The sequence below is a fragment of the Triticum aestivum genome, chromosome 6B (genome assembly GCF_018294505.1).
Source record: "Triticum aestivum cultivar Chinese Spring chromosome 6B, IWGSC CS RefSeq v2.1, whole genome shotgun sequence".
Classification (NCBI taxonomy): Eukaryota; Viridiplantae; Streptophyta; class Magnoliopsida; order Poales; family Poaceae; genus Triticum; species Triticum aestivum.
The window spans coordinates 473,832,698-473,857,143 of NC_057810.1; the positions used below are offsets into that span (position 1 = coordinate 473,832,698).

At 49.8% G+C, this 24,446-nt stretch overlaps 2 protein-coding genes across 2 annotated transcripts; both read right to left on the reverse strand.

The window, feature by feature from the left end:
- Positions 1-13,345: 13,345 nt before the first annotated feature.
- Positions 13,346-17,477, reverse strand: LOC123137535 (phenylalanine ammonia-lyase). The gene is made up of 2 exons (XM_044557324.1): positions 16,917-17,477; positions 13,346-15,311 (listed from the first exon to the last, which is right to left on the reverse strand). Exons 1-2 carry the CDS (start codon positions 17,312-17,314, stop codon positions 13,565-13,567), a joined length of 2,145 nt encoding a protein of 714 aa, XP_044413259.1. The 5' UTR covers positions 17,315-17,477; the 3' UTR covers positions 13,346-13,564.
- Positions 17,478-21,091: 3,614 nt separating this feature from the next.
- LOC123137536 (phenylalanine ammonia-lyase) lies at positions 21,092-23,590 on the reverse strand. The gene has a single exon (XM_044557325.1). It carries the CDS (start codon positions 23,465-23,467, stop codon positions 21,329-21,331), a length of 2,139 nt encoding a protein of 712 aa, XP_044413260.1. The 5' UTR covers positions 23,468-23,590; the 3' UTR covers positions 21,092-21,328.
- Between the last annotated feature and the right edge of the window lie 856 nt (positions 23,591-24,446).

A 24,446-nucleotide genomic window follows, 5' to 3' on the forward strand; every position in this document is an offset into this window, starting at 1 on the left:
CAACGACTAGCGACCAAGCTCAACATCAACAAGCAACCCATGGTATTCAACGTTGGTGATCTCGTGTGGCTACACCTTCGCAAGGACCGCTTCCCCAACGAACGCAAGTCTAAGCTTCTCCCTCGAGCCGACGGACCCTTCAAGGTGCTAGCACGCTACAACGACAACGCCTACAAGATTGAACTCCCACGAGACAAGTACACCGTGAGCGACATCTTCAACGTCAAAGACCTCTCGCCTTTCCATGGTGATGCAGATTTTGATCCGAGGTCGGATCTTTCCCAAGGGAGGGGAGATGATGCGGAGCATCCTTCCATCATCCCCATGGACTCTACTTCGACCACACTTGCTCCAAGAGGACCCATGATAAGAGCCCGAGCACGTGCCATCCAATCCGAGGTTAACTCTCTCCTTGTTGAATTTCCCTTTGACCCATTTGAGACATGGCTACTACTTCAAACGGAGACACTTTGTGTGCTCAGGTACCATGAAAGCATCCAAGGAGAAGGAGTGGTGCAAGATGGACATCAAGATCAAGGAGGCATTCCACCCAGCCTGGGAGGACCGGTACAACCGCCCAACCACCGCCCGGGCGGAACAACCGGCCAGCCACCGCCCGACAACCGGCCGCTATTCTATGAGCAAGCGGTGCAAGGCCGGTACAGCATCGGTTCTACCGGTTTCTGCCCAGCGACCGGAACAACCGCCCCATCCTCCGGTACAACCGCTGGCGCCTTCGACGCCAACCTCCAGAAGCCAGCGCCCGACCCCCAGCGGTAGTACCGCCTTCCTCGACCAGAACTACCGCCCCTCAGGAGCTCTCAGCGGTACTACCGGCCCCATGACCGGTACTACCGGCCTGCCTGCGCACAGTGCACTTACCCCTTCGTGGCTTAGCACTATATATACTCGTCTCCTAGCTTCGTATTAGGGCAGCATAGGTTTAGCTCATATTTTGTGTGAGAGCCTTGCTCATCCACTTGGCTACTTCTCCTCGGAGCTGAGGACCTCTTCGGAGAAGATCCCCCAAGCGGATTCAAGACCCCTTTCTAGGGAAGACCATCAAGGCCTCCGTAAGGAGAAGAACGGTTCCTTTGTATCCTTACCTTTGTTGATTGTGGATCATATGTTACTCTATGTTGTCGGTGATCTAGTACTCGTGTGATTGATTCTATGTCGGTTTAGCGTTTTCTCTGGTTCTCCCCGTGTTTCTTCCCTTGAGTTCTTCCGCGTGTTCTTCGTGATTCCCCGTAGGATCCCCCAAATGTGAAAGATCGACCACTTAGGGTTCCGCCCTACATCAACATGTCCCTCCTCACTTATAGGGTGGGAGATAAGAATAAACCCTTCTTGCTTTCCTACTTAGCTACCTTGTAATTTAGCCCTATCCCCATCTCCACACACCCCCCTCCCACAAAGTGAGATGGCCTTGTAACATACAAACCATGTACAGTTGCTGATTCTTTTATTTAATTGCAGTAGGAGCCTCTCCTACTATTTCAGTGGTCAAAAAAAACATACCAATGCCTTCGTAGGATCCACACATGTGCATGCATGCACATACCTCTAGAGCCTCAACCATCACTAGCTGATACGCAGACGTGTCACACCACGACGGACAACGTGCCACATGAACCAGCACGCTGCACGAACTAGCACGCTAGACGACCAACACACACTTCAACCTATGCCCCCCTTCAAGATGTTTATGAAAATTAAACGAGCCAAAGGCGAGCAGGAGGTTCCCTCGCGCCGGAGGCGCCGTGTCACACCACGATGGACAACCCGCCGCACGAACTAGCACGCCGCATGAACCAGCACGCTGCACGACCAACACACACTTCGACCTATGCCCCCCTTCAAGATGTTTATGAAAATTAAACGAGCCAAAGGCAAGCAGGAGGTTCCCTCGCGCCGGAGGTGCCATGCTTCAATTTAGTAAAGTTATACAAACCATGCCTCTGCTAGTATAGACCTGTGCCTATACAGAATTCACAGGATTGAATGATGATCTACAGTCATCATTGTTTACTTGAAAGATCACATTTGATAGTGTTGGTAGTGCCCCGCCCGTAACTACCCCATAAATCTCCATTTTCCGGAAATATAACGGGAACAGAAAGGAAAAAATAAAAGGAAAACAGGGAACCAACACGGTTGGCCGTTATTTTCTTTGTTTAATCGCGCGGAAAGGGAAAAACGAAAAAGTTCTGATAGTTTGAGGGTCAAACTACAAAATGCATGAAACCACAAATCAGAAAGAAAAAACCGGGAACCAACCACGCCAACTGATTTTCCCTTGCGGGAGCGCTCCGCGCGCGACACTTATCACACACGGAGCGCTCCCGAACCAATTGTTACGAGCGCTCCGAAGGAGCGCTCGTTAACTAATTGCTCTCTCCTCTGTGCGTCTGGGTGTTGTTGGACGCAAAGAGCGTCCACTAGAAACTCCCAATTTGACGCACAGAGCATTTTGCGAACGGGCGCACACTTCCTCTTCATACTGAACCGACCAGTTTAGCTTTCCTATTTAACGCTTCAGGCGTCCGTTATAGTGCATTTTGCAAAAGGGCAAATATACCCCCTTCGTACTGAGCCAACCTGTTTTGCTTTTTTCTTCTTCTATTTAAACTCCAAAAAAATGGAGATAGTGAGGGCTAAAAGTGACCACCGCAGACACCACACATGTTGTGAGTACTGTCTATGTTTTCATCTTTTATTTCTTTCTTTCCGTTTTCCTTTCTTTTTTCTATTTTTTTCCTTTTTCATTTTTATTTCACTTTTTTATTAAATTCGTGCAAAATTCAAAATCTGTGAAGTTTTTTCTTTTCTTGAACTGTTTTACAAAATTGATGATTTATTTCATTTTTGTGAATTTTTCAAAAAAATCAAGGAACTTTGTTTCAAATTTATTTTTTCTAAATCGATGAACTTTTGTCATATTTATGAACTTTTTTCCATGTCGATGAATTGTTTTCTAAATTGATGAACTTTTTTTCAATATCGATGAACCTTTTCCAAAATTGATGATTTTTTTTCAAATTTGATGAACTTTGCTTCAAAATCGATGATATTTTTTTCTCTAAATGGGTGAACATCTTTTATAATTTTCGAAACCTTTTTTTGATTTAACTATATTTTAACAAGTATTAAAAACCGGCAGGTTTTCTTTCTACCAAGCCAACACCACAAAATAACAAAAAAAGTAGCCTGTGGCCGAACGAGGGAACGTTGCGGGTGTGCAGCTGGAGCAAAGCGCGTCGCTGGGCCACGGCCCATTCGGGCGCGCGTGAGCGCCAGTTGGCTCCAGGGCAGAGAAGGCGCCGTATAGGAGCTCCCGTTTCCAATGGGCTCACACAACCATCTCTTGCTAACACTAAGGCCGAAATGTAAGAGCATCTCTAGCAGAACCCGTATAATGCCCCGATCCGCAAAATAACAGCCAAAATACGGGTCCGCGCTAAAAAAGTTGTCCGATCAAACCCGCGAACGCGTCAGACCCGTAAATATTTTTGCATGGCGCGGCAAAATTCCCACCCCAACCCGCGGAAACGCAGGCTTTCCCCCTCGCCACGTCGGTGCCCTGTATATAGCGGGAGCAGTTGGCCGAGGGGGAGGGGTGCATTTTAGCCCTCGCTTTTCCCCACCCACCGCCGCCGGGCCACCGCCTATGATTCCGGCCATACCAGCCGTTGGGATCACGCCGGGCGAGCCACCACACTCCCGAGATTGTCCTCCACCACTTCCTCATGCCTTGGCCAGCCGGAAAGTTGCAGATCGGCAGCTGTTTGTCGCGACCATCAGATTTGGTGTTTCCGGCCACCGGCGGCTACGCCAAGCCATGGATTGGTCGGGGAGCACCCCGCACAGCCCCGACAAAGCCCCAGCGCCGCATGCAGGTACTGGTTTGTCCTATAGCCGCTGTCGTCGGTTTGCCGGCAAGGACTTGGCCAACCTTCGCCCGGGCTCGGCGCTCGTGCAACGGCTCACCGATGCCGCTCATACAGTGCGACAACTGCACACAGACAGTGCTGCAGCTAACATCTAGCAAGTCGCAAGACCCCGGATGGGTATTCTTCAAATGCGAAAACGACGGGGTATGTTCTTATTTTGGTTCGGCTTTGTCAACCTATTCGGTTCAATTTCGGTAGCTTATTGAGATGGTCATGTGTGTAGGAAGGTGGATGCTCATTTTGGTATTGGGAAAAAGAATACATCGATTTATTGATAGGAAGAAACTTAATAGATGTCCGTGCACTCGTTGGTAGAATTGAGGCTAATGATGCGGCTGCATGTGCAATTAGAGAAGAAACTAGAGCGGAAGCAACATCTACTTCTTTAGAATCAAAGAAGAAGAATGAAGAATGCAAGATCAAGAATTCGTAGATAAACAATGAAGACATGGAGAAGATGTTGGTCCAACTAATGGGAGCAGTTATGAAAGTTGGATATCTTCTAAAATGCCTAATTATGGTTCTTGTTTTTTTTTGGTCTTACTATTCTAGCAAAGATTTGATGAATTATTATGTATCTGATGCTCTTGAAGAAAATAAAGAAGCAAAGAAATGTGTTTTCATGACCGAAATTGAAATGCAAATCACTGATTCGGCGACCGAGCAGACCCCGCAAAACGGACCCATAAAAAATGATATTCGCAAATATCTTTTTTTATGGGTCCGCTTTGCAGGGTCTGATTGGCCGCCGCCCGCGCCAGCCCCCAAAGTCGTTTTTCCGTGAACTGTGAATGCATTTTGTGGGTCAACATTATACGGGGTCTGCCAGAGATGCTCTAAGGACTTCACAACCACGCACCTTACAATTCAGTCTGCTACCAAAACAAATATCATCTCCAACACCAGCCCAACACGATACGAATGGAAAAACACCGCCAAAACATAATTGAAACCCAACCCAAACTAGATAAAATCAAAATAAAATAACCAACCATAATAATCTGTTAGAGAACAAAGATTAATCCTTCGTTAGCCTACAATTCAATTGAATTGTCTTACCGCCAGATCATCTAAAAAAGTTATGTCAAAAGGATTAGAACCCCCTAGCCCTAGTTTATACTGACGCATCCATACATCATTCATTATTGATAATCCCAAATAAATTGGTTTACATTTTTTTTAAAGAATTCATGGCCATCCACATAGTTAATGCCTCTTGGAGTATTAGCAAACAAAGGGCGCAACACTCCATGGCAATACCTTCAGAAAGGAATTTTCGCTCACAAGTCAATGTTGTCTAATCCAACCAGAAGTCAGACCGGGATTAGCAATTGGGAACAAATCTTTTGGAGCAACATCTTCGACAAGGTAAACGGCATACAGACGTCTATTGCCTGATCAAGCCAAAAGGCAAGATCATGTGTTTTCACCCGAAGAGATACCAACTCGCTCACACAAAACTAGCCGATCAAAGAAGAGACGCCATCATGTCGGTTCCGATTACTGCAGCACCACCATCTCGCTGTCGATTGCCGTGTGAGCCACACCTCACAATAGCACCTAGCAGCCGCTGCCGCCGGATGGACCGCCTCATAGCGTTCGCCGGCAACGATGAAGGAGAGGAGGGTCGCACAACCTTCCAATTAGAATGAGCAAACCCCCGGTGCATTGGAAAATTTCGGCACCGACGAGCAGCACCGGTGTACATATTCGTCATGGCCTCATGGGATAATTAATGACAAGCTCTACCGTGGAGCGCGCATGCACGTTCTCCCTCTCCCCCTCCGCCTGTTTCTGCTAGGGTTCGGCGCGGCGCGCGAGTTGGTTTCCCATCCGCCTCCTCGCGCCGATTTTCCCTGCGTTTTGCCGGAACAGACCGGCGCCCGCCACCTGTTTCGCGTCGGCTAGCCATGCCGCCCAAACCGCCTCCGCCGCGGGTGCCGCCGGTGGTGAGGAACCAGACCGGGGCCGCGGGCGGCTCGGCCACGCCGGTTGTGGGTGCTGCTGCGCCGGGCCCTGCTCGTGCGGCACCTCCGCCCCGGGCGGTTCCACCGCCGCCTCGAGGGGCGCCTCCTCCGCCACCGGCTAGGGCCTTGCCTCCGACGCCTCAGCAGCCTAGGGCTGATCCGCCGCCGCAGCCTAGGGCTGAGCCGCAGCCGAACCCAAGGCCATGGCCGCGGCAAATGGCGGGCGGCCGCGGTGGCCCTGGCCAAGGCTCGCTCGGCCGTGGGGCGGGTGCGTCAGCGGGAGATGATCGGAATCCTCCGCGTGGTCAGTTGGGCGATGATGGGTATGACGCTTACGGTGCTGGGCTGCATTCGGGTTCTTCGTCTTCCGGCGGTGGCCGTGGATATGCTTGGACGGACAACGGCAATGCCAACCGGGGTTTTCAGGGGCCGCCCGGTAACTTTGTGGAGGGGGCGGTCGCCCCTAATAACCGCTCTTTCAGGGGTCGTTTCCGCGGAGATCGGGGCGGGAACAGGCGAAACTACGAGCCTCGGCATCCGAAGACTACGGTTGAGACTTAGGTGGTGGCCGACGGGGGATCGGTGCTACCGCAGGTGCCGGTGGAGACGATTCAGGCCCTGGCCGAGGTCACGTTGCCGGAGCCCATGCAGACTAGTGATTCTGCTTTTGAGCAGGGTACGGATAAATCTGAGGGTGACAAGGTGTCCAAGTGGGCGGCAAAGAAGAAGAAGCTCACTTGTTTCCGCTGTGGTGACACGGGACACTTTATGGCTGAATGCACTGCGGAATTATGTGACCTGTGCCGGAAACCTAAACATATCGCTGCCGAGTGTCCTCTTATGCTTGGGCCTAAGCCTACTGTTCAGATTTACGGGGTCTGCTGCTCGGAGTTGATGTTCTTCGAGTCTCCCAATGTGGCACCTTTGGCACCAGCGGTAGAGACCTCCTTCCCCGGGGTGGTGAAGGTAGTTCATGGACCGTTGACCGAGGCGCAAATTATTCAGCAGCTGTGGGAACTCACTCCGGGTAATTTTCAGTGGTCGTTGCTCAAGTTAAATGATACATCCTACAAAGTTGATTTCCCATCTAAGGAGGATCAGGTGTGAATCCTCAAGTTCGGTATGAGCAGGGTCACAAGCACTAGTTTTGTGTTGCAGTTTGATGAGTGGAAAAAGGAGCCACAGGGCACGCCGTTGCGGCAGATTTGGGTTCGTTTCTCCGGGGCGCCATCTGATCCCCTGGACAACTTTTTGGTGACGTGGAGCTTGGGGTCTTTGATTGGCAAGACAGAGCAGGTGGATATGCCCTTCACTCTGGCTAACGGGGTGGCGCGTTTACTTGTTAGTGTTGCTAATATTGAGTTCTTGCCGAACGTAGTGCCTTGGACTTATGAAGGTGTGCTGTATCAGCTAGACGTTCAGTATGAGGATCCTAATTTGTTCGATGATTTTAAGGATGATAATCCTATGGACACGTCTGAGGGAGGAGGTGCCCCGGGGAACCAGGATGATTCGGCTAAGGGTGATGATGATAAGGCCAAGGAGCCGGCGGGTCCGTCGAATGCTAGTGTCATTGCTCCTGTTCGGTCGTCTGGTGCGGCTCCGACATCCACCTTGCAGCTTGGGTCCTTGGGACCGTTCTCTGCTCCGCCTCAGCTTTGGGGTGCCGGTCCGGGTTTCGTGGATCCTGTGGTTCTCAGTTGCGCGTCGGCGGTACTTGAGTTGGGAGATACCGAGGGGTAGGTGGCCCTTCCCACATCTCCTACCTCTCCGTTGATAACCGTGGATGGAGCTGCGTCTGTGCCCATGGCTAGAGATGACGGGCAGGAGGCCCGGTCCTCTGAGGTGCTGACGCCGACGACGCCCACGGTGGGTTTGGCGTTCCTCTCCACGTCACCGCGCGCGTGCGGAGGTGTGGCTGTGTAGGAGGCCGCCGTCACACCGTGCCCCGTTGCGGTGGGAGGGGCGGGTGGCGCGGCCGTCTCACCGGCTACCTCTTCGGAGCACCGCGCGAGGGTTTCCCCGGTCCCTGCTGTCGGCGGGTCGCCCGTGGACAGGCCGTGGGAGCCGTCGCCGTTCTGTTCTGCTGCCCCGGTGGCTTCGGCCCGGGGCGCCACTGTTGGGGGACGGGCAGGAGGCCTTTCCCCTTGCAGAGCTTCACGTGAGGAGGTCATCACCTTTGGCGGTATCCCAGATCCTGTCTCTCAGGGGAGGCGGACCAGCGGGAGGCTGCAGGAGCAGCTTGATGTTGATGACATGCAGCTGAGGTGTGCCATGAGGGTTGCCAAGTTGCGTGACGTCAAGATCTCCACTGGTATGTCTGTCAATAAGTTGAATTCCATTTTGCATTTTACCGATGATGAAATTATTCATAATGCAAATCAAATAGGAGTCACTTGGTAATAATGATTTTGAGATATCTAGGTCAGTTAACGACATTCTTGATTTGGAAGCTGAACGAGCGGTAGATATGATTCGTCACATTGCTGGCGTTAAACCTATGAACGACTCGGAGATTGATGCGCTTGGGGTTAGGGTTCTTGATGGCTTATGTGCCGATCTTGACCCTGCGTTACTTGAGACGGAGGAGGACGAGGGGTGTACCAATCCTGAGACGTCTCTTCATGTAGATGAGCCCTTGGTGATTGAAGCAGAGAATGAGGGTGGTGATCAGGCTGATGGTCACATTAAGCCAAAACGGACTTGGAAACGGAAGGTTTATCCAGTCTCGGCAGCGTGTAGGGGTGCTAGGATCCGTACCGCCAAAAAATTTCATGATGAACTATGAGAGGCATTTTCTGGAATAGCAGAGGTCTTAGAGACTTGGCTAAAAGAAGGTTTCTAGCGGATGCTTCTCTTGAACATCATTTGGATTTTATTGCATTGTTTGAGACTGGAAGAAGCAACTTCACTTCACAATTTCTTACCACTTTGTCCGGGGGGGGGTTGATTTTGACTGGCATTGCCTCCCCCCTCGAGGAAGATCCGGTGGGGTTTTACTTGGGGTTAAGTGTGAAACTTTGGAAGTTCAGAGTGTAGTTATGGGGGAGTTTGCTGTCAAGTTTCGAGTTAGAACTAAGGCAGATGGGTTTGATTGGGCTTTGGTGGTGGTTTATGGAGCTGCGCAACCAGAGCTCAAGCTAGATTTTTTGGCGGATCTGGTTCGCATTTGCGGTAACGAGCAGCTCCCTCTCTTAGTGGGGGGGGGGGGTGATTTCAACATCATCCGAAGAAAAGAGGAAAAGAATAATGACAATTTTGACGGCAGATGGTCGTTTATGTTCAACACTATTATCGAAAGCTTGGATCTCAGAGAGATAGAGCTATCGGGTAGGAAATTCACTTGGGATAATTCGTTACCGGTTCCGACGTTTGAGAAACTTGACCGTGTTCTAGCTAGTGTCGAATGGGAACAAAAGTTTCCTTTGGTAACTATGCATGCATTGACACGAGGTGTCTCTGATCACACACCGTTACTAGTCGACTCGGGCGTTCAAACATTCGTGGGCAACAAGAACATTTTCTCGTTTGAACTTGCCTGGTTTGAAAGAGAAGGGTTCCTTGAGTTGTTAGCTCGGGAGTGGGCTAAAGACTCAGGAGGAAGGACGCCTATCGAGCGATGGCAATGCAAGATTCGCCATCTCCGAAGGTTCCTTCGTGGATGGGCTAAACACACACATGGTATTTATAAGGCGGAGAAGGAGAGACTTCTTCTACTTATTCAAAACCTTGAAGTTAAAGCAGAAACTTCTATCTTGGATTCCTGTGAGTTGGAAATGAAGATAGAGGCGGAGATGCGACTTAAAAAGCTTCTCCGCAAGGAGGAATTGAAGTGGGCGTTGCGAGCTAAGGTTCGCAAAATAGTATAAGGCGAGGATAATACTCAATTCTTTCATATGATTGCTAATGGGAAGCATCGTAAAAAGAGAATTTTCCAACTAGAACAAGACGAAGGGACGATAGTTGGTCAAGATAATCTGAAAGTCTACATTACCAATTATTATAAGCAGTTGTTTGGTCCCCCGGAAGAGAATTTTGTGTCGTTAGATGAGTCTAGGGTTGAGGATGTTCCTCAACTTGAGACTGATGAGAATGAGATCTTGACTGCTCCTTTCTCAGAGAAAGAGGTATTTGAGGCCATTGCACAAATGGAGAATAATAAGGCTCTAGGACCAGATGGTTTTCCGGCGGAGTTCTATAAAAAGTGCTGGCATTTTATTAAGGGAGATTTGATGCCCATATTTCAAGAGTTTTTTTAGGGACATCTTCAGTTGTTTAAGCTGAATTTTGGAACAAAAACTCTTCTTCCTAAGAAGACAGAGGCTATTCGCATTGAGCAGTTCAGGCCTATATGTCTGCTTAATGTGAGTTTCAAAATTTTCACCAAGGTCGGGACGAACAAACTAACGCAGATTGCGCACTCTGTAGTTCATCCGTCCCAAATTGCTTTCATGCCTGATAGAAATATCCTTGAAGGGGTTGTTGTCTTGCATGAGACGCTCCATGAGATCCACACAAAAATCTTGATGGCGTAGTTTTTAAAGTGGATTTTGAAAAAGCATATGATAAAGTAAAATGGCCTTTCCTTCAACAAGCTTTGCGTATGAAAGGTTTTGATCCGGCCTGGAGAAAACATATTGATTCCTTTACGCAAAAAGGGAGTGTGGGGATTAAAATGAATGATGACATTGGACACTATTTCCAGACACACAAGGGGCTAAGGCAAGGAGACCCAATGTCACCGATCATGTTCAACATAGTGGCTGATATGCTGACTATTTTAATAGGACGGGCAAAAGATGCAGGGCAGGTAGGTGGCCTGGTTCCACATCTAGTTGACGGAGGGATTTCCATTCTTCAGTATGCTGATGATACTATCATCTTTATGGAGCACGACTTGGCGAAAGCAAGAAACATAAAGATGTTGTTATGCTTATTTGAACAACTGTCCGGGCTCAAAATTAACTTCCACAAGAGCGAATTGTTTTGCTTTGGAAGAGCTAATGATGACCAGGAGGCGTATAAATAGTTGTTTGGCTGTGAATTGGGCTCATTACCGTTTACGTACTTAGGTATACCCATTCATCATCGTAAACTGACTAACATCGAGTGGAAATGCATCGAGGATCGTTTTGAAAAGAAACTGAGCTGTTGGAAAGGAAGCTCATGTCATATGGTGTGACGATTGATTCTGATTAATTCGGTCCTTACCAGTATGCCTATGTTTCTCCTATCCTTTTTCCAGGTTCCGGTGGGTGTCAGGAAAAGGTTAGACTTCAACCGATCTCGATTCTTTTGGCAGAGTGATGAGCTTAAACGAAAGTATAGGCTTGCTAAGTGGGATATAATCTGTAGGCCGAAGGACCAAGGGGGTCTAGGTATTGAAAATCTAGAAGTCAAAAACATATGTCTCCTTAGCAAGTGGCTATTTAAACTTTCGTCTGAGGCGGAGGCTACTTGGGCACAGATTCTGCGTAATAAGTATCTTTATGCTAAAACCTTGGCCCAGGTGAATGTGAGGCCTTCCGACTCATCTTTTTGGAAGGGTTTGATGAGAGTTAAACAACTCTTTTTCAACAAGACAAAATTTGTTGTCGGGAATGGAGCTACTACGAGGTTCTGGGAGGATACGTGGCTTGGGGAGACCCCCCTTGCACTTCAATATCCTACTTTGTACAACATTGTGCGACGTAGAGAAGCCTACGTTGCAACTGTTTTACAATCCACTCCCCTCAATATTAGTTTTCGGAGGACGTTAGTTGGAAATCGTTGGGAGGCCTGGCTCCATCTTGTAAGACGTTTAATGGAAGTCCAGCTGTCCTAGCATCCAGATCAGCTGTATTGAAAACTTACTAAGAACGATGTGTTCTCAGTCAAATCCATGTATTTGGATGTCATTAACTCTAGCGTCATCCCTTCCTCGATACACGTTTGGAAAGTAAAGGTACCCTTGCGAATCAAAGTGTTTATGTGATTTGTGCATAAACAAGTCATTCTGACTAAAGATAACCTGGCAAAACCCAACTGGGTGGGTTCTTCTAGGTGTAGTTTTTGCGATCATAACAAAAACATCAAACACCTCTTTCTTGATTGTCCGTTGGCTAAGATTCTTTGGCGGTCGATTCATATTGCGTTTAATATTAATCAGCCCACCTCTATCAACATGTTATTTGGAACATAGCTTGATGGGGTTGATTCCGATACTGCGAGACGCATTCGTGTTGGTGTTTGTGCTTTATTTTGGGCAGTATGGAACTGCAGAAATGATTTAGTTTTTAACAGATCAACGAACATTCACTTTTTGCAGGTTATCTTCAGGGCCACGACGTTCATCCGTATGTGGTCGCTACTCACTCCGACGGAGGCCAGGGAGCGTTTGGTTACTGCGTCTACCCGATGGAAGGTGGTAGCTCGGGATATTTTCAACCGGTTTGGATGGCGGTCATGTAATAGGATAGGCATGTAGTGCTCCTATTTTATTTGCCAGCCGGTTGTGGCTTTGGGTTTTAGTTTTTATAAGCTTTTGTTTCTGTTCGCACCTCGATACTTGAAGGCTTTGTTGCTGGATTTTCTTTTTAATAATATGAGCCGTATGTATCTTTCTGATGCAGAGGCTGGGGTAAATGGGGTCCCCCTTTTCGAAAATAAAACATAAACATCTCTTATCAACGACGATCAAATGGATCAGCGGTACGAACAAAGTTTTTCGGGTGTGATGTGATTGCCTTTGACTGTTTAGCAATCTTTGGTGCTGCAAGCAAGGCCAACAGCTTGGCTGCATCGAGATATTAGCTGTCATATAGTACTCCTAACCGTTGCGAACGATTGCTCATCAGCTGTACATCAAATGGGTGGTGATGCTGGTGCGAACGAACAAGGCATGTTGACGCCTGAACTAATTCAAATCATTTTTCTGCCCGCCCACGGAACTTTTGCGCTCCTGAAGATGAGCCATCACATCACATGGCTCATCTTCTCTGAACGTGAAATCTTCCCTGTTTAACCTTTCAAAAAAAAAAGAAATCTTCCCTGTTTAAAGTAGATCATCTACCAGGTAGGAGTGTTGTCTTTTCCCTTCAAATCAAAGGTCTAACTAAATGCTTGTGGACAGTAGGACGCCACTGATCAACATTCAACAAGAAAAATCACTCTAATTCGGTGGAGCCAACAGCGAAGTTGTTCTCTGAACTCGTTTTCTGAAAGTCTGAATTCGCACGTAACCTAGGATAGTTGTTCAACGGATGGCCACGGGCCGCCAGCAGCTGCAGCTATTTCAACTGAACACATGGGCACGTCTCTTGCACAGAGAGGCACCGACAGTTCGAGAACGGTACATGACAAGATCAAGGAACGAAACCCACTCTTCAACCCACAATGCTAAACTGCCAGTGTCCATCATCAAGAAACAAAGGCGAGAACATGGTGTATTATGAAACAAAGTAATGTACTTAAGCTCCCATCATACAAGTTACAACAACACAAGTTTGAGAAGCGAGAAAAAACAACAGTAACATCAACTTAACTAAGTACAATGAAACGTAGATATACCAGGAACCTCCCGCTTCACAGTCTTGAACACTTCTATATTCACTTTGTGTGTACGTGTTTTCTTTTCCTTTGGTGTTACCTTCTCTCGTCGACTGCTCAGCAGAGCGGCAGCGGCGCGCCGTTCCACTCCTTGAGGCACTCGAGCAGCGGGTCGATGTGCTTGCGCTCGTTCATGGCCACCAGCACCTTGTTCAGCTCCTCCCCGGGCGACCGCGTCTTCTCGCCGGTCAGGTACTCGGTGCCGCACACCTCGCGCACGAACTGGTAGAGCGGGTAGGAGCGGCAGTCCTTGATCCGGTTCGGAGCCAGCGGCGTGCCGTTCTCCACGGACGCGCGCGCGGCCTCCACCTCCTTGGGCAGCGCCGCGCGGATGTTCTGCTCGAACTCCGCCACCTTGGCGAAGATGGAGGTCTCCAGGGCGCGCTCGCCGTCGCCGTTGGCCAGCGCGTGCTCGACCAGCACCGCCCGCAGCTTCTGCATCAGCGGGTAGTTGGGGCTGCAGGGGTCGTCCGCGTACGCGAACACCGCCTCGCGGTCGATCGCGGTCAGCAGATCCTTCTCGCAGAAGCGGGCGATGTGGAGGCCGCCCATGTTGTTCATGCTCAGTGTCTTCTTGGCCACCTGCATCACGCAGTTCCTCACCGCTGTCTTCATGTTCTCCTCAATGTGGCGGAGGTCAATGGCCTGGCACAGAGCGACCAGGAACGTGGATGACATGATCTTCAAGATGTCAATGGCCTCGGCAGTCTTCCTGGATGAGATCAGACCAAGTGAGTTCACATCCTGGTTGTGCTGCTCTGCGCTCTGGACATGGTTAGTCACCGGGTTGCCCAAAAACTGCAGCTCAGAGCAGTATGAGGCCATGGCGATCTCGGCGCCCTTGAAACCATAGTCCAAGCTCGGGTTGCGTCCACCGGACAGGTTGGATGGCAGGCCATTGTTGTAGAAGTCGTTCACGAGCTCCGAGAACTGCGCGAACATCAGCTTGCCAATAGCAGCAATGGCGAGGCGGGTGTTGTCCATGGAGACACCGATGGGGGTGCCTTGGAAGTTGCCACCGTGGATGGCCTTGCCACGGGAGACGTCGATGAGCGGGTTGTCATTGACGGAGTTGATCTCACGCTCAATCGACTTGGTGGCAAATCGAATAACTTCGATTTGTGGGCCGAGCCACTGAGGCGAAGTGCGGAGGGCATACCGGTCCTGCTTCGGCTTCATCAACGGGTCGAGCTCGCCAAGCTTCTTTGCCTGCTTCATGTATGAGCTTCCCTCCAAGATGTGCTCCATGATTGCAGCCGCTTCTATCTGTCCAGGGTGGTGCTTCAGCTTGTGGGTCAAGTGGTCAGTGAACTCCGGCTTGCCGTTCATCACCTCGCAGAACACGGCAGACAAGACCTCGGCAAGGACGGAAAGAACATTGGCCTCAAAGAGCACGGTCGATGCAAGACCAGAGCCCACAGCCGTGCCGTTCACCATGGCAAGGCCTTCCTTGGGCTGCAGCTCAAAGAACCCGTGCTCGATCCCGGCGATCTTGAATGCCTCGGCAGCGGTCACCTTGCTGCCATCAGGGGCCACCGCAACAGAGTTCTGTCGGCCGGTGATAAGGCCGGCAATGTAGGACAGCGGCACAAGGTCACCGGACGCGGTGATCGTGCCACGGAGCGGCAGGCACGGCGTGACATTGGCATTGAGCAGCTTGGTGATGGCTTCGAGGATCTCGAAGCGGATGCCAGAGTAACCCTGCAGAAGGGTGTTGATGCGGACGAGCATAGCCGCGCGTGTCGCCTCGGCGGGCAGAACGTGTCCGTCCGTGCCAGTCCCGAAGGCACCGGCGTTAAGGAACCTGTCAAACAGAGGGAAGCAAACCGGTCAATTTCCTGTAGTGTCATTGCCGACTCTGCACCTAGCGCAAATCTTATACTGCTGCTGGTAACAAAAATGACACAATCAAGAAATGGTCATATGATTTGTTATGCTTGTTCCCGTCGTGTATAGCACTAGACTGCTAGTGCATGGCAGTCAAGTGTTGTGCCGAGTCTTCCCAAAAAAAGTGTTGTGCCGAGTCTAGAATAAGTTACTGTTGCTTAATGTTTTTCTTTTCTGAAAATTGTTGCTCAGTCCATGTTGCCCATGGCAAGGTGCACCAAGTCAGTCAGATGTGCGCGTCTTTTCGGCACGTATAGCGACAGGTATACAGAGTGGCCGTCGGTGGAAATAAAATACAACTTTAGTAGTACTAGTCTGTGCCCATGCTTGCCACTTGACCACTCCCACGTTCAGCTGGACATATTAAAATTCAACTATCGTGCATAAGAAAAAAGACACCGAGTCATGGTTTGCAGCCTTATCTGAAAAGTCTTGAGAAACTTCTCAACCATGACTCACCCGACGAGAGCTGGAGCAGAGCTGCAAGTACAACAACGCCTCACCAAACCTCGCTTGCGTGTTCCCCCGTTCTCCGAACCAGCCACTCCCACCCACGTCTTCTACGTGTGATTGATAAAACTACGCGGTGCGCATGCATGACAGACACGGCTCCAGCCAGCGAGCCAGCCAGCCCAGCTAACCCACCACCAACCGGTCGCCGAACAAAAAGCTTTCGTTCGTTGCTCCGGTGGAGTCAAAATTGACATCCAACCCGAGCCCCCTGGCTGTCGGTGAAGAAGGGAATAATGGTCGATCTTCTTTCTTCTTGCCGCGAAAAGAGATAAGCGAGTGTGGTGGACCACGGCGGCGAGAGCCCCACACTACAACCCTGGGGTAGGCGGGCTCTCCGTGCCTACCGAGCTGTCGCTGCCACTTTGTTTCGTGGAGTGATTAGGCGGGCACGCCCATCGCCCGCGATTAAGATGGCCAACTGAACACAGCAGTGCTGCCTGCTGCCATTAAGATGTGTCAAGTGCTCTAGATCCTGAACAGATCTGGTGGTGTGGTGCAGTGCAGGTTCATCGAATTGCTCGTGCTACTTGGCTCATTGGCTGTCATCATTGGTTCAAGTGATCGTGTTGCTACTTCAGTAGGGAAACAGTGTATACTACTAGTGAATATTTTATTAAAAATACTACTAGTGAATATACTTGAGGTCTGCACAAAGTAAATTATACATACTACTACTATTGGATTTTATTCAAATTCTAGAGTAAAAGGATAATTCGTACAGCGAGCGGTACCTAATTTTGGAAAAGTTTCAGTTGGTTGATGGGTAGTAGTAGTACCACCAACGACCTAGCTAATACTAACTCCCCGAAACCCCAAAAGAAAAGAATCCTTTTGGCTTCGGAATCCCGTGTGCACGACGAAACAGGGCACATGGGCGCGCATCCAGTGCAATCTAAACTGTTTAATCTGCTCCTTACTGTCATATTAACACGTCTTAATGGCTCAAAGCATTAAAAAAATGATACGAGCAGAAGAAAAAAAAACTTTTGTGTCTGCAACCGATCCTGACCTGATGAGCTCTCTCTGGAGCGCGCCGCCCTCCTTGGTCCGGCGGTGGGAGGTGGCCCCGAAGCCGGTGGTGACGCCGTAGCTGTCGGTGCCGTTCATCATGCTGTTCATGACCCAGTCGCTGCTCTCCTTGACGCGGCCGCGGGCGGACTCGTCGAGCGCGACCCTGGCGACGCCAGCGCCAGCGGCCACGGCGGCCACCTGCGCGATCCCGAGGGAGGCGCCCTCGATGGTGACCAGTGGCTCGCGGAACTGCGCCACCATCTTCTTCACCTCGTCGAGGTGGCTCCCGGTGAGCTCCTCGGCGGTCTTCACCCAGTTGAGGGGGTCGGCGCGGGGGGCCGACATACAGAGGCCCTCGCCGTTGAGGGAACCGACGAGGCCGGTCTCGCACTCCATTGCAGGTTACACAGATGGAACAAAAACAATGCAGGGAGCAGTACAAGCACGACAGATGTGAGGGGAGCTACCACTGCTAGTACTAATTGCGTACGTTTATAGATAGATGGATGGATGGAAGAAGAGCTTGAGGCGAAACCCAAAGCTAAGCTCTTCTTGGAGAATGGCGGAGGGGGGAGGGGGCGCTTAAATAGCGCGGGGGCGGCGGGTGGGGGGTTGTTGGGGTCACTGTTTTCCTCGGGTTGGTTGCTGGAGAGCTGACTCTCTGGGCTGGGATCGCCCTTGGATGGACCTGCCGCGCCAACCATGCGCCGATGCGCGCCACGACGGCCGGCCACGGCTTCGGCTTGGCCGGCCGGGTCGTCGCCCGCGCGTGGGCGTGGCCGCCTCGCTGCCGTCCAACCGCTGGAGGCTGCGGCGCGGGGCCCGCCCCGGCGCCCGGGACGGAACGGAGCCGGGCTTGGGGATGTGTTGCGTCGTTGGTGCCGTGCGTGGTGGGTGGCCTGTGGTGGTCTGGGTTTGGTGGGGTTGGTGGCTCGGCTCGCGTGTGGACGTGGGCTTCTGCCGAGCGAGGCACTCACGGTCGCTGGGTCGGTCAGTTGGTCCGGTCGCCCCGGCCCGTTCGTCTCTACCTACAATTTACACGTGAAGGTGAAGCCGGTCAGAGATCTCGAGAGAACCGGCCGACGCGCTGCAGTGCAAAGCCTGCCTGAAAAGGGCTTAACACAACGGGATGAAGCGACGGATCTTTCTCTCTGCAGTTTTCAGAGTCTGAACTGTCAAGTACAGACCCAAGACGACTTCTTCAGTCCGTCGCCCTTCCGGTTATGTCGAGCAAAGCCAAATCAGAGTCTGAACTGTCCAAGTACAGACCCAAGACGAGTTCAGTTCAGGCAGTCGCTTCCGGTTATGTCGAGCAAAGCCAAATCGGGCAGTTAGGCTCTCGCATCGCATGGTTGCTGCAAAAGGGCTCAAAACGAGCTAGTAGTACTGAAAACGAAGCTGTAATGTCAAGCTGCCGCATTTGATTCCTGCTGCTGCCAACAACAAGAGGGCGTGCAAGGAAAGCAAAGGCGATTCAGAGCTCAGGGCATGTACTACTGCTTTTCTTCCCCATGATCCTAAGTTCCTAACCACGTGATAGAATATGGTGACATGCATTTTGGAAAAGCTTTTGTGCATACAAAGTTCTGATATACAATGATTAATTGCTTCTGTTCACAAGACCATCACAAAAACGCAGTTGAATCATGCCATGTTACTCCCTTTTGAAATGGACAAATATTTTAAGGGGGGGAGCCGGTTCAGGGCAGGTACAGATGCATCATCATCCATGTAGTGCACAAATTTGTTATTTTTGCCCTGTTGAAGAACAATGTGCATTTTTCATTCAGAGCCGGGATTTTATTTATGTTTATTATGGTTGGTACCAACGAACCCTCATGGTGACCAGCTCAGCAAACCCCGCCAGGTAAACTCAACGTGCTTGGCGACTAAGCTTGGACGAAACAGGTTAACAATTGCTATCTGGTCCCCCACATTAAGTTTGATCAGATCACATCATTGCATACATATCTCTTGCACCAATCTCTCATGTTTCAAGAAAATATCTTTAATCCTTGCAGCAGGAAGCCCCGACGTACCTCCGTCAGATCAGAGCCTGATGGACTGCTGACAACTTCAACATCAATTGAAAACATATACAGTACCACTCTACTATTTATGAATTGAAGAAGTCTGCTGAAAGGGTCGGAAGAACAGGACCGAACGGACACCAGGCCCTAGCTGTAACAGACCATACGAGAAAAATACGTATAAACATACATGAGATGAGGGCGACTACTGACTGCTTCGGCATCGTGAGGGGATGTTATGTATAGTAATGGAGACTTGTCCATCACATGGAGTGTGTAGGGGAAATGCTAATTGTCCTTTTGTTAAATAGGAGCAAGACTGGACACATAATGCTGACTGAACCATATAGAATGCTGAAAGTACTACAAGTGGAGGAAAAGAAGAACGACCAGTTACGAAATACTAAACGCTACCTGCCCAGCAACTCGCACACATTAAAAATCTGCTGCTTCTATTTTGCTGCTTACACTGGACTCAAAGTGAATTATTCCAAATCCACTATGATATCTATAAATACTCCTGCAGCAAAGATGAATGCTCTTTCTACTCTAATTGGGTGTAAGGTTGGGTCCTTGCCTCACACTTATCTTGGCCTTCCTCTCAGCCTCACCAAGCCCAGGATTGAATACTATGTCCCCAGGATGAAAAGTATTGAAAAAAGATTACTCACTTGTTCAACTCTCCTATCTCCACGAGACAAGCTCACCCTGATCAAGTCTGTCTTCACCAGCAAGCCTATATTCTTCATGTGCTCTCTGTTGATCCCCAAAACAGTGGTAAAAACAAATCAACATTTACCCAAACAATGCTTCTAGAGAAAATTTGGTACTATAAATACAGAAGCTGCCCTAATCTCATGGGAGAAAGTTTGTAAACCCAAAGATCATAGGGGTCTAGGTGTTATGGATATTGAAACTCATAATCAAGCACTTTTTATGAAGTTTCTACATAAGCTTCTCGACAAAGAAGACATTCCATGGGTCAGCATCATCTGGGAAACTCATTACCATGACTCATTGCCAGGGGATAAGATGGTTGGATCTTTTTGGTGGAGATCAGTCATTAAACTTTTACCCAAATTCAAGCAACATGCTATTTGTAAGGCAGGCAGAGGGGACACCACCTTATTTTGGTCAGGTAACTGATCTGGGCAACCACTTCTTCTCACTTACCCTGAATTGCGCTCCTTTGCTATAAACAGAGACATCTCACTGTCAAAGATCCTTGAGCATGCATATACCAGTCAACACTTTCATAGACCATTATCTCTGCAGGCTTATCAGCAATTCAACTCCTAGAATGACCTTATTGGCAACAAAGAGGAAAATGATACACAAGACAGATGGACTTATTCATGGATCTCCACACAATATCCATCCATGAAAATGTGCAAAGCAATCATTGGGGCAAACAATTCTCACAATATATTTAAGCAACTATGGAGCACCTCATGCAGACTCAGACACAAGATATTTTCTGGATGCTATTACATGATAGGGTGAACACAAGGAATCTATGACAACGTAAAAGCATGTATCTGGAAGATTGCAATTGTGTTCTTTGCTCACACAAAACTGAGGAAACACTTATACATCTATTCTGGAATTACCCATTTGCACTCAAACGTTGGGATTTTCTTATACCTGACAAATAAAGAGCGATATCAACCTATAATGAAATTGCTTTGGACATCATTATCATGGGATGTTGGAGTATATGGTCACTGAGGAATGAAAAAATATTCAGATCAACAACACCTCATATGAACACATGGAAGTATTACCTCAAAGAAGGCCTGTGGGCAGCGGAGCTCAGAGCAAAGCATAGCAAGAAAGAAAGGATCAGAACCTGGATAGCTCAGTACCTGTAATATAAACATTTTAGCTATTATGTTTCATATAACTAGTATTGGTTGATCGATTTGTAACTTCATGTACTTAATTTATATAATGTAAATACCACAGAACGATTGTTCTACGGTTTCGACTAAAAAACATTACCTAGGGGCTTAGCTTATACTCCTTCCGTCCCAAAATAAGTGTTTTAATTTTGTACTAACTTTAGTATAAAGTTGCACTAAGGTTGAGACGCTTATTTTGGGATGGAGGGAGTAGTACTTTTCATTGTCCTACTTGAAAGTTCTTAAACCATATAGAATGTTGAAAGTACTATGTAATATAATTCGCGATACTTCAAAAGTTACAGTTTAGAAGCCTAAAAGGCCTCAAGGTAAATAATTTTTATTGCAGCTTTGCATACAAGAAACATGAAAGAGAAAAACATTCTGCTTCGCTAAATGTATCACTATTCACTTGTCGTCGGAAATCTGAGAAACCACCTTCTCCGTGTCCTCTTATCTTCTGCTTGTATGTTCTCAGTTCAGCAGATGGGCAGGGGTTTGCCGTTCCACTCCTTGAGGCACTCAAGCAGTGCATCGATGTGCTTGCCTTGGTTCATGGCCACGAGCACCTTGTTAAGCTCCTCGCCGGGTGATAGTGTCTTCTCGCCAGTTAGATATACAGTTCCGAGCTCCTCACGCACAAACCGGTAGAGGGGGTATGAGCGGCACTCAATGATTCTGTTGGGCATTTCAGCTGTGCCGCTCTCTACGGCAGCACGTGCGGCCTCAACCGCCGGGGGCAGCGTCTTGCGTAGCTCCTCCTCAAATAAGGCAACCTTTGCGAACACGGAGGTCTCCGCATCAAACTCGGCCATGCCATTGGAGAGGGCGCGCTCCACAAGCACACCACGTAGCTTCTTCATCAATGGATAGTTGGGGCTGCAAGGGTCGTCGGCGTAGGCAAACACTGCCTCTCGCTCAATCTCCTGTAGCAGGTCTTTTTCGCAGAAGCGCGCTACGTGAAGGCCGCCGGTGGAATTGGTGCTTAGTGTCTTCTTTGCTACCATCGACACACAACTTTTGATGGCGCTCTTGACATTCTCCTCAATGTGGCGCAGGTCAATAGCCTGGCAGAGGGCAACCAAGAAAGTCGAGGACATGAGCTTGAGGATTTCAATGGCCTCTGCAGTCTTCCTGAAGGAGATGAGACCAAGGGAGTTGACGTCCTGGTTGTGCTGCTCAGCGCTCTGGACGTGATTGGTCACCGGGTTGCCCAAGAACTGCAGCTCCGAGCAGTAAGAGGCCATGGCGATCTCGGCACCCTTGAACCCGTAGTCCAAGCTTGGGTTGCGCCCACCGGATAAGTTTGATGGTAGACCATTATTGTAAAGGTCGTTGACAAGCTCGGAGAACTGAGCGAACATGAGCTTGCCAATTGCCGCGATTGCGAGGCGGGTATTGTCCATGGACACGCCAATAGGTGTCCCCTGGAAGTTTCCACCGTGTATCGCCTTGCCACGGGAGACATCAATGAGTGGGTTGTCGTTGACAGAATTGATCTCACGCTCAATTGACTTGGTGGCAGCACGGATAACTTCGATTTGTGGTCCAAGCCACTGCGGGGATGTCCGGAGCGCGTACCGGTCTTGCTTTGGCTTCATCAGTGGGTCGAGATCGCCAAGCTTCTTTGCAAGCTTCATGTAGGAACTTCCCTCCAAGATGTGCTCCATGATAGCAGCTGCCTCTATTTGTCCTGGATGGTGCTTCAGCTTGTGGGTAAGGTGATCGGTGAATTCCGGTTTGCCGTTCATGACCTCGCAGAACACGGCAGAAATGACCTCCGCGAGGAGAGCAAGAATATTTGCCTCAAAGAGCACGGTGGATGCCAGAGCAGAGCCCACAGCTGTGCCATTCACCATGGCGAGACCTTCCTTCGGTTGTAGCTCGAAGAAGCCGCCATGGATGCCTGCTATCTTGAACGCCTCAGCGGCGTTCACCTTGGTGCCATCTGGCCCAATCGCCACGGAGTTCTCGCGGCCGGTGACCAGTCCAGCAATGTAGGAGAGCGGAACCAGGTCACCCGACGCGGTGATGGTGCCCCGAAGGGGCAGGCACGGCGTGACATTGGCATTGAGCAACTTGGCAACCGCCTCGAGGATCTCGAACCGGATCCCAGAGTAGCCTTGAAGGAGGGTGTTGATGCGGACGAGCATGGCTGCACGTGTGGTCGCAGCCGGCAGAACATGAGCGTCGGAGCCGGTGCCGAACGCACCAGCGTTGAGGAACCTGATGAGCTCTCTTTGGAGAGCGCCGCCCTCCTTGGTCCTCCGGTGGGACGTTGCACCGAAACCGGTGGTGACGCCGTAGCTGTCGGTGCCGTTCATCATGCTGTTCATGACCCAGTCGCTGCTGGCCTTGACGCGCGCACGAGCAGACTCGTCCAGCTCCACCACCACCTCGCCGGCAGCTGCCACGGCCGCGACCTTGGCGATGCTCAGGCTTGCGCCCTCGATGGTCACCACGGGCTTGCGGTAGTCTGCCACCATCCTCTTCACTTCGTCCAAGTGGCTACCCGTCAGCTCCTCCGCCGCCTTCCCCCAGTTAAGCGGGTCGGCATGCTGGATTGCCATGCACACGCTGTTGCCGTTGGCAGCAACCTCGCCATTCTCGCACTCCATTGCGCTTGCGGATGGACGAGCTGGCTAAAGCACTAGTCTGAAGGATATGAAGAGTATGTATTGGTAGTTTGGTACCCTGCAGGGGCTCGATCGTGGGAATAGCAGTGTAGCTGGAACTGGAAGTTGCTGCTCTTCTTGGAGAGGAATGGATGGGGAAGCAGGTTTAAATAGGGACCGTGGGATGAGGATGGAGTAAGCAACATGAGTGTTGCGTCGGGGTAGGTGCGGTTTTTTTTTTTTTTTGACGTATGAGTAGGTGCGTATTTTTTGAGGCGTATGAAGCGCCAACGGTTGGAAACTTCGTGACTGGCGGCAGACCGGGCTGTGGTTGTTGCGTGGTTTACGCGGGGTTGGTGCCTCGTGCGACCTTGCTCGGTCTCGTTCTTCGTTTTCTAAGCTCCGGTCAAGCTTATCATTTTGCCTCGCGTGCCTTTTCCTAAGGAAGATAATTACTTGTTTCAACCGATGTCAGGTAGTAGCTCCATCTTCTTTGGATACTTCATAGTTAGACGTTCTTGGCATGATCACGGTGTGGCTGTGTCATATCATTGGAAGTAGGAAAGGGTTCAAGCTCTCCTTTCTCCAGGAAGGAGCTGGTCAAATTTTTCAGCAGCAGTTGGGACATTGCATTCGTTCAACTATCATCATATTATTATATTGAACCGACAAAAGACTAAGTTAATATCACCGCCCTGTGATCTCTCCATTTCAATTTGCAGGAGAAATGCTATGCGGATGACCAGGATCTCAGCGTTTCATCTTACCGGCCAGCTGCGTTGAGCACCATGAATCGTCAGTTCTCCAACCTGCAGGATCCCTGGTCTCGGTGGCTGTTGGTTCAGTGCTTGACATGGCTGTAGCATCATGTCGAACGTCCACACTCTCACCACACGTGATTAACACAGCATGTGAGATCATGAGGCGCTCGGTCAAGTCCTGGGCTAAGTCTCGTTCTGAGTTCTGACTTCAATTCGGCAGC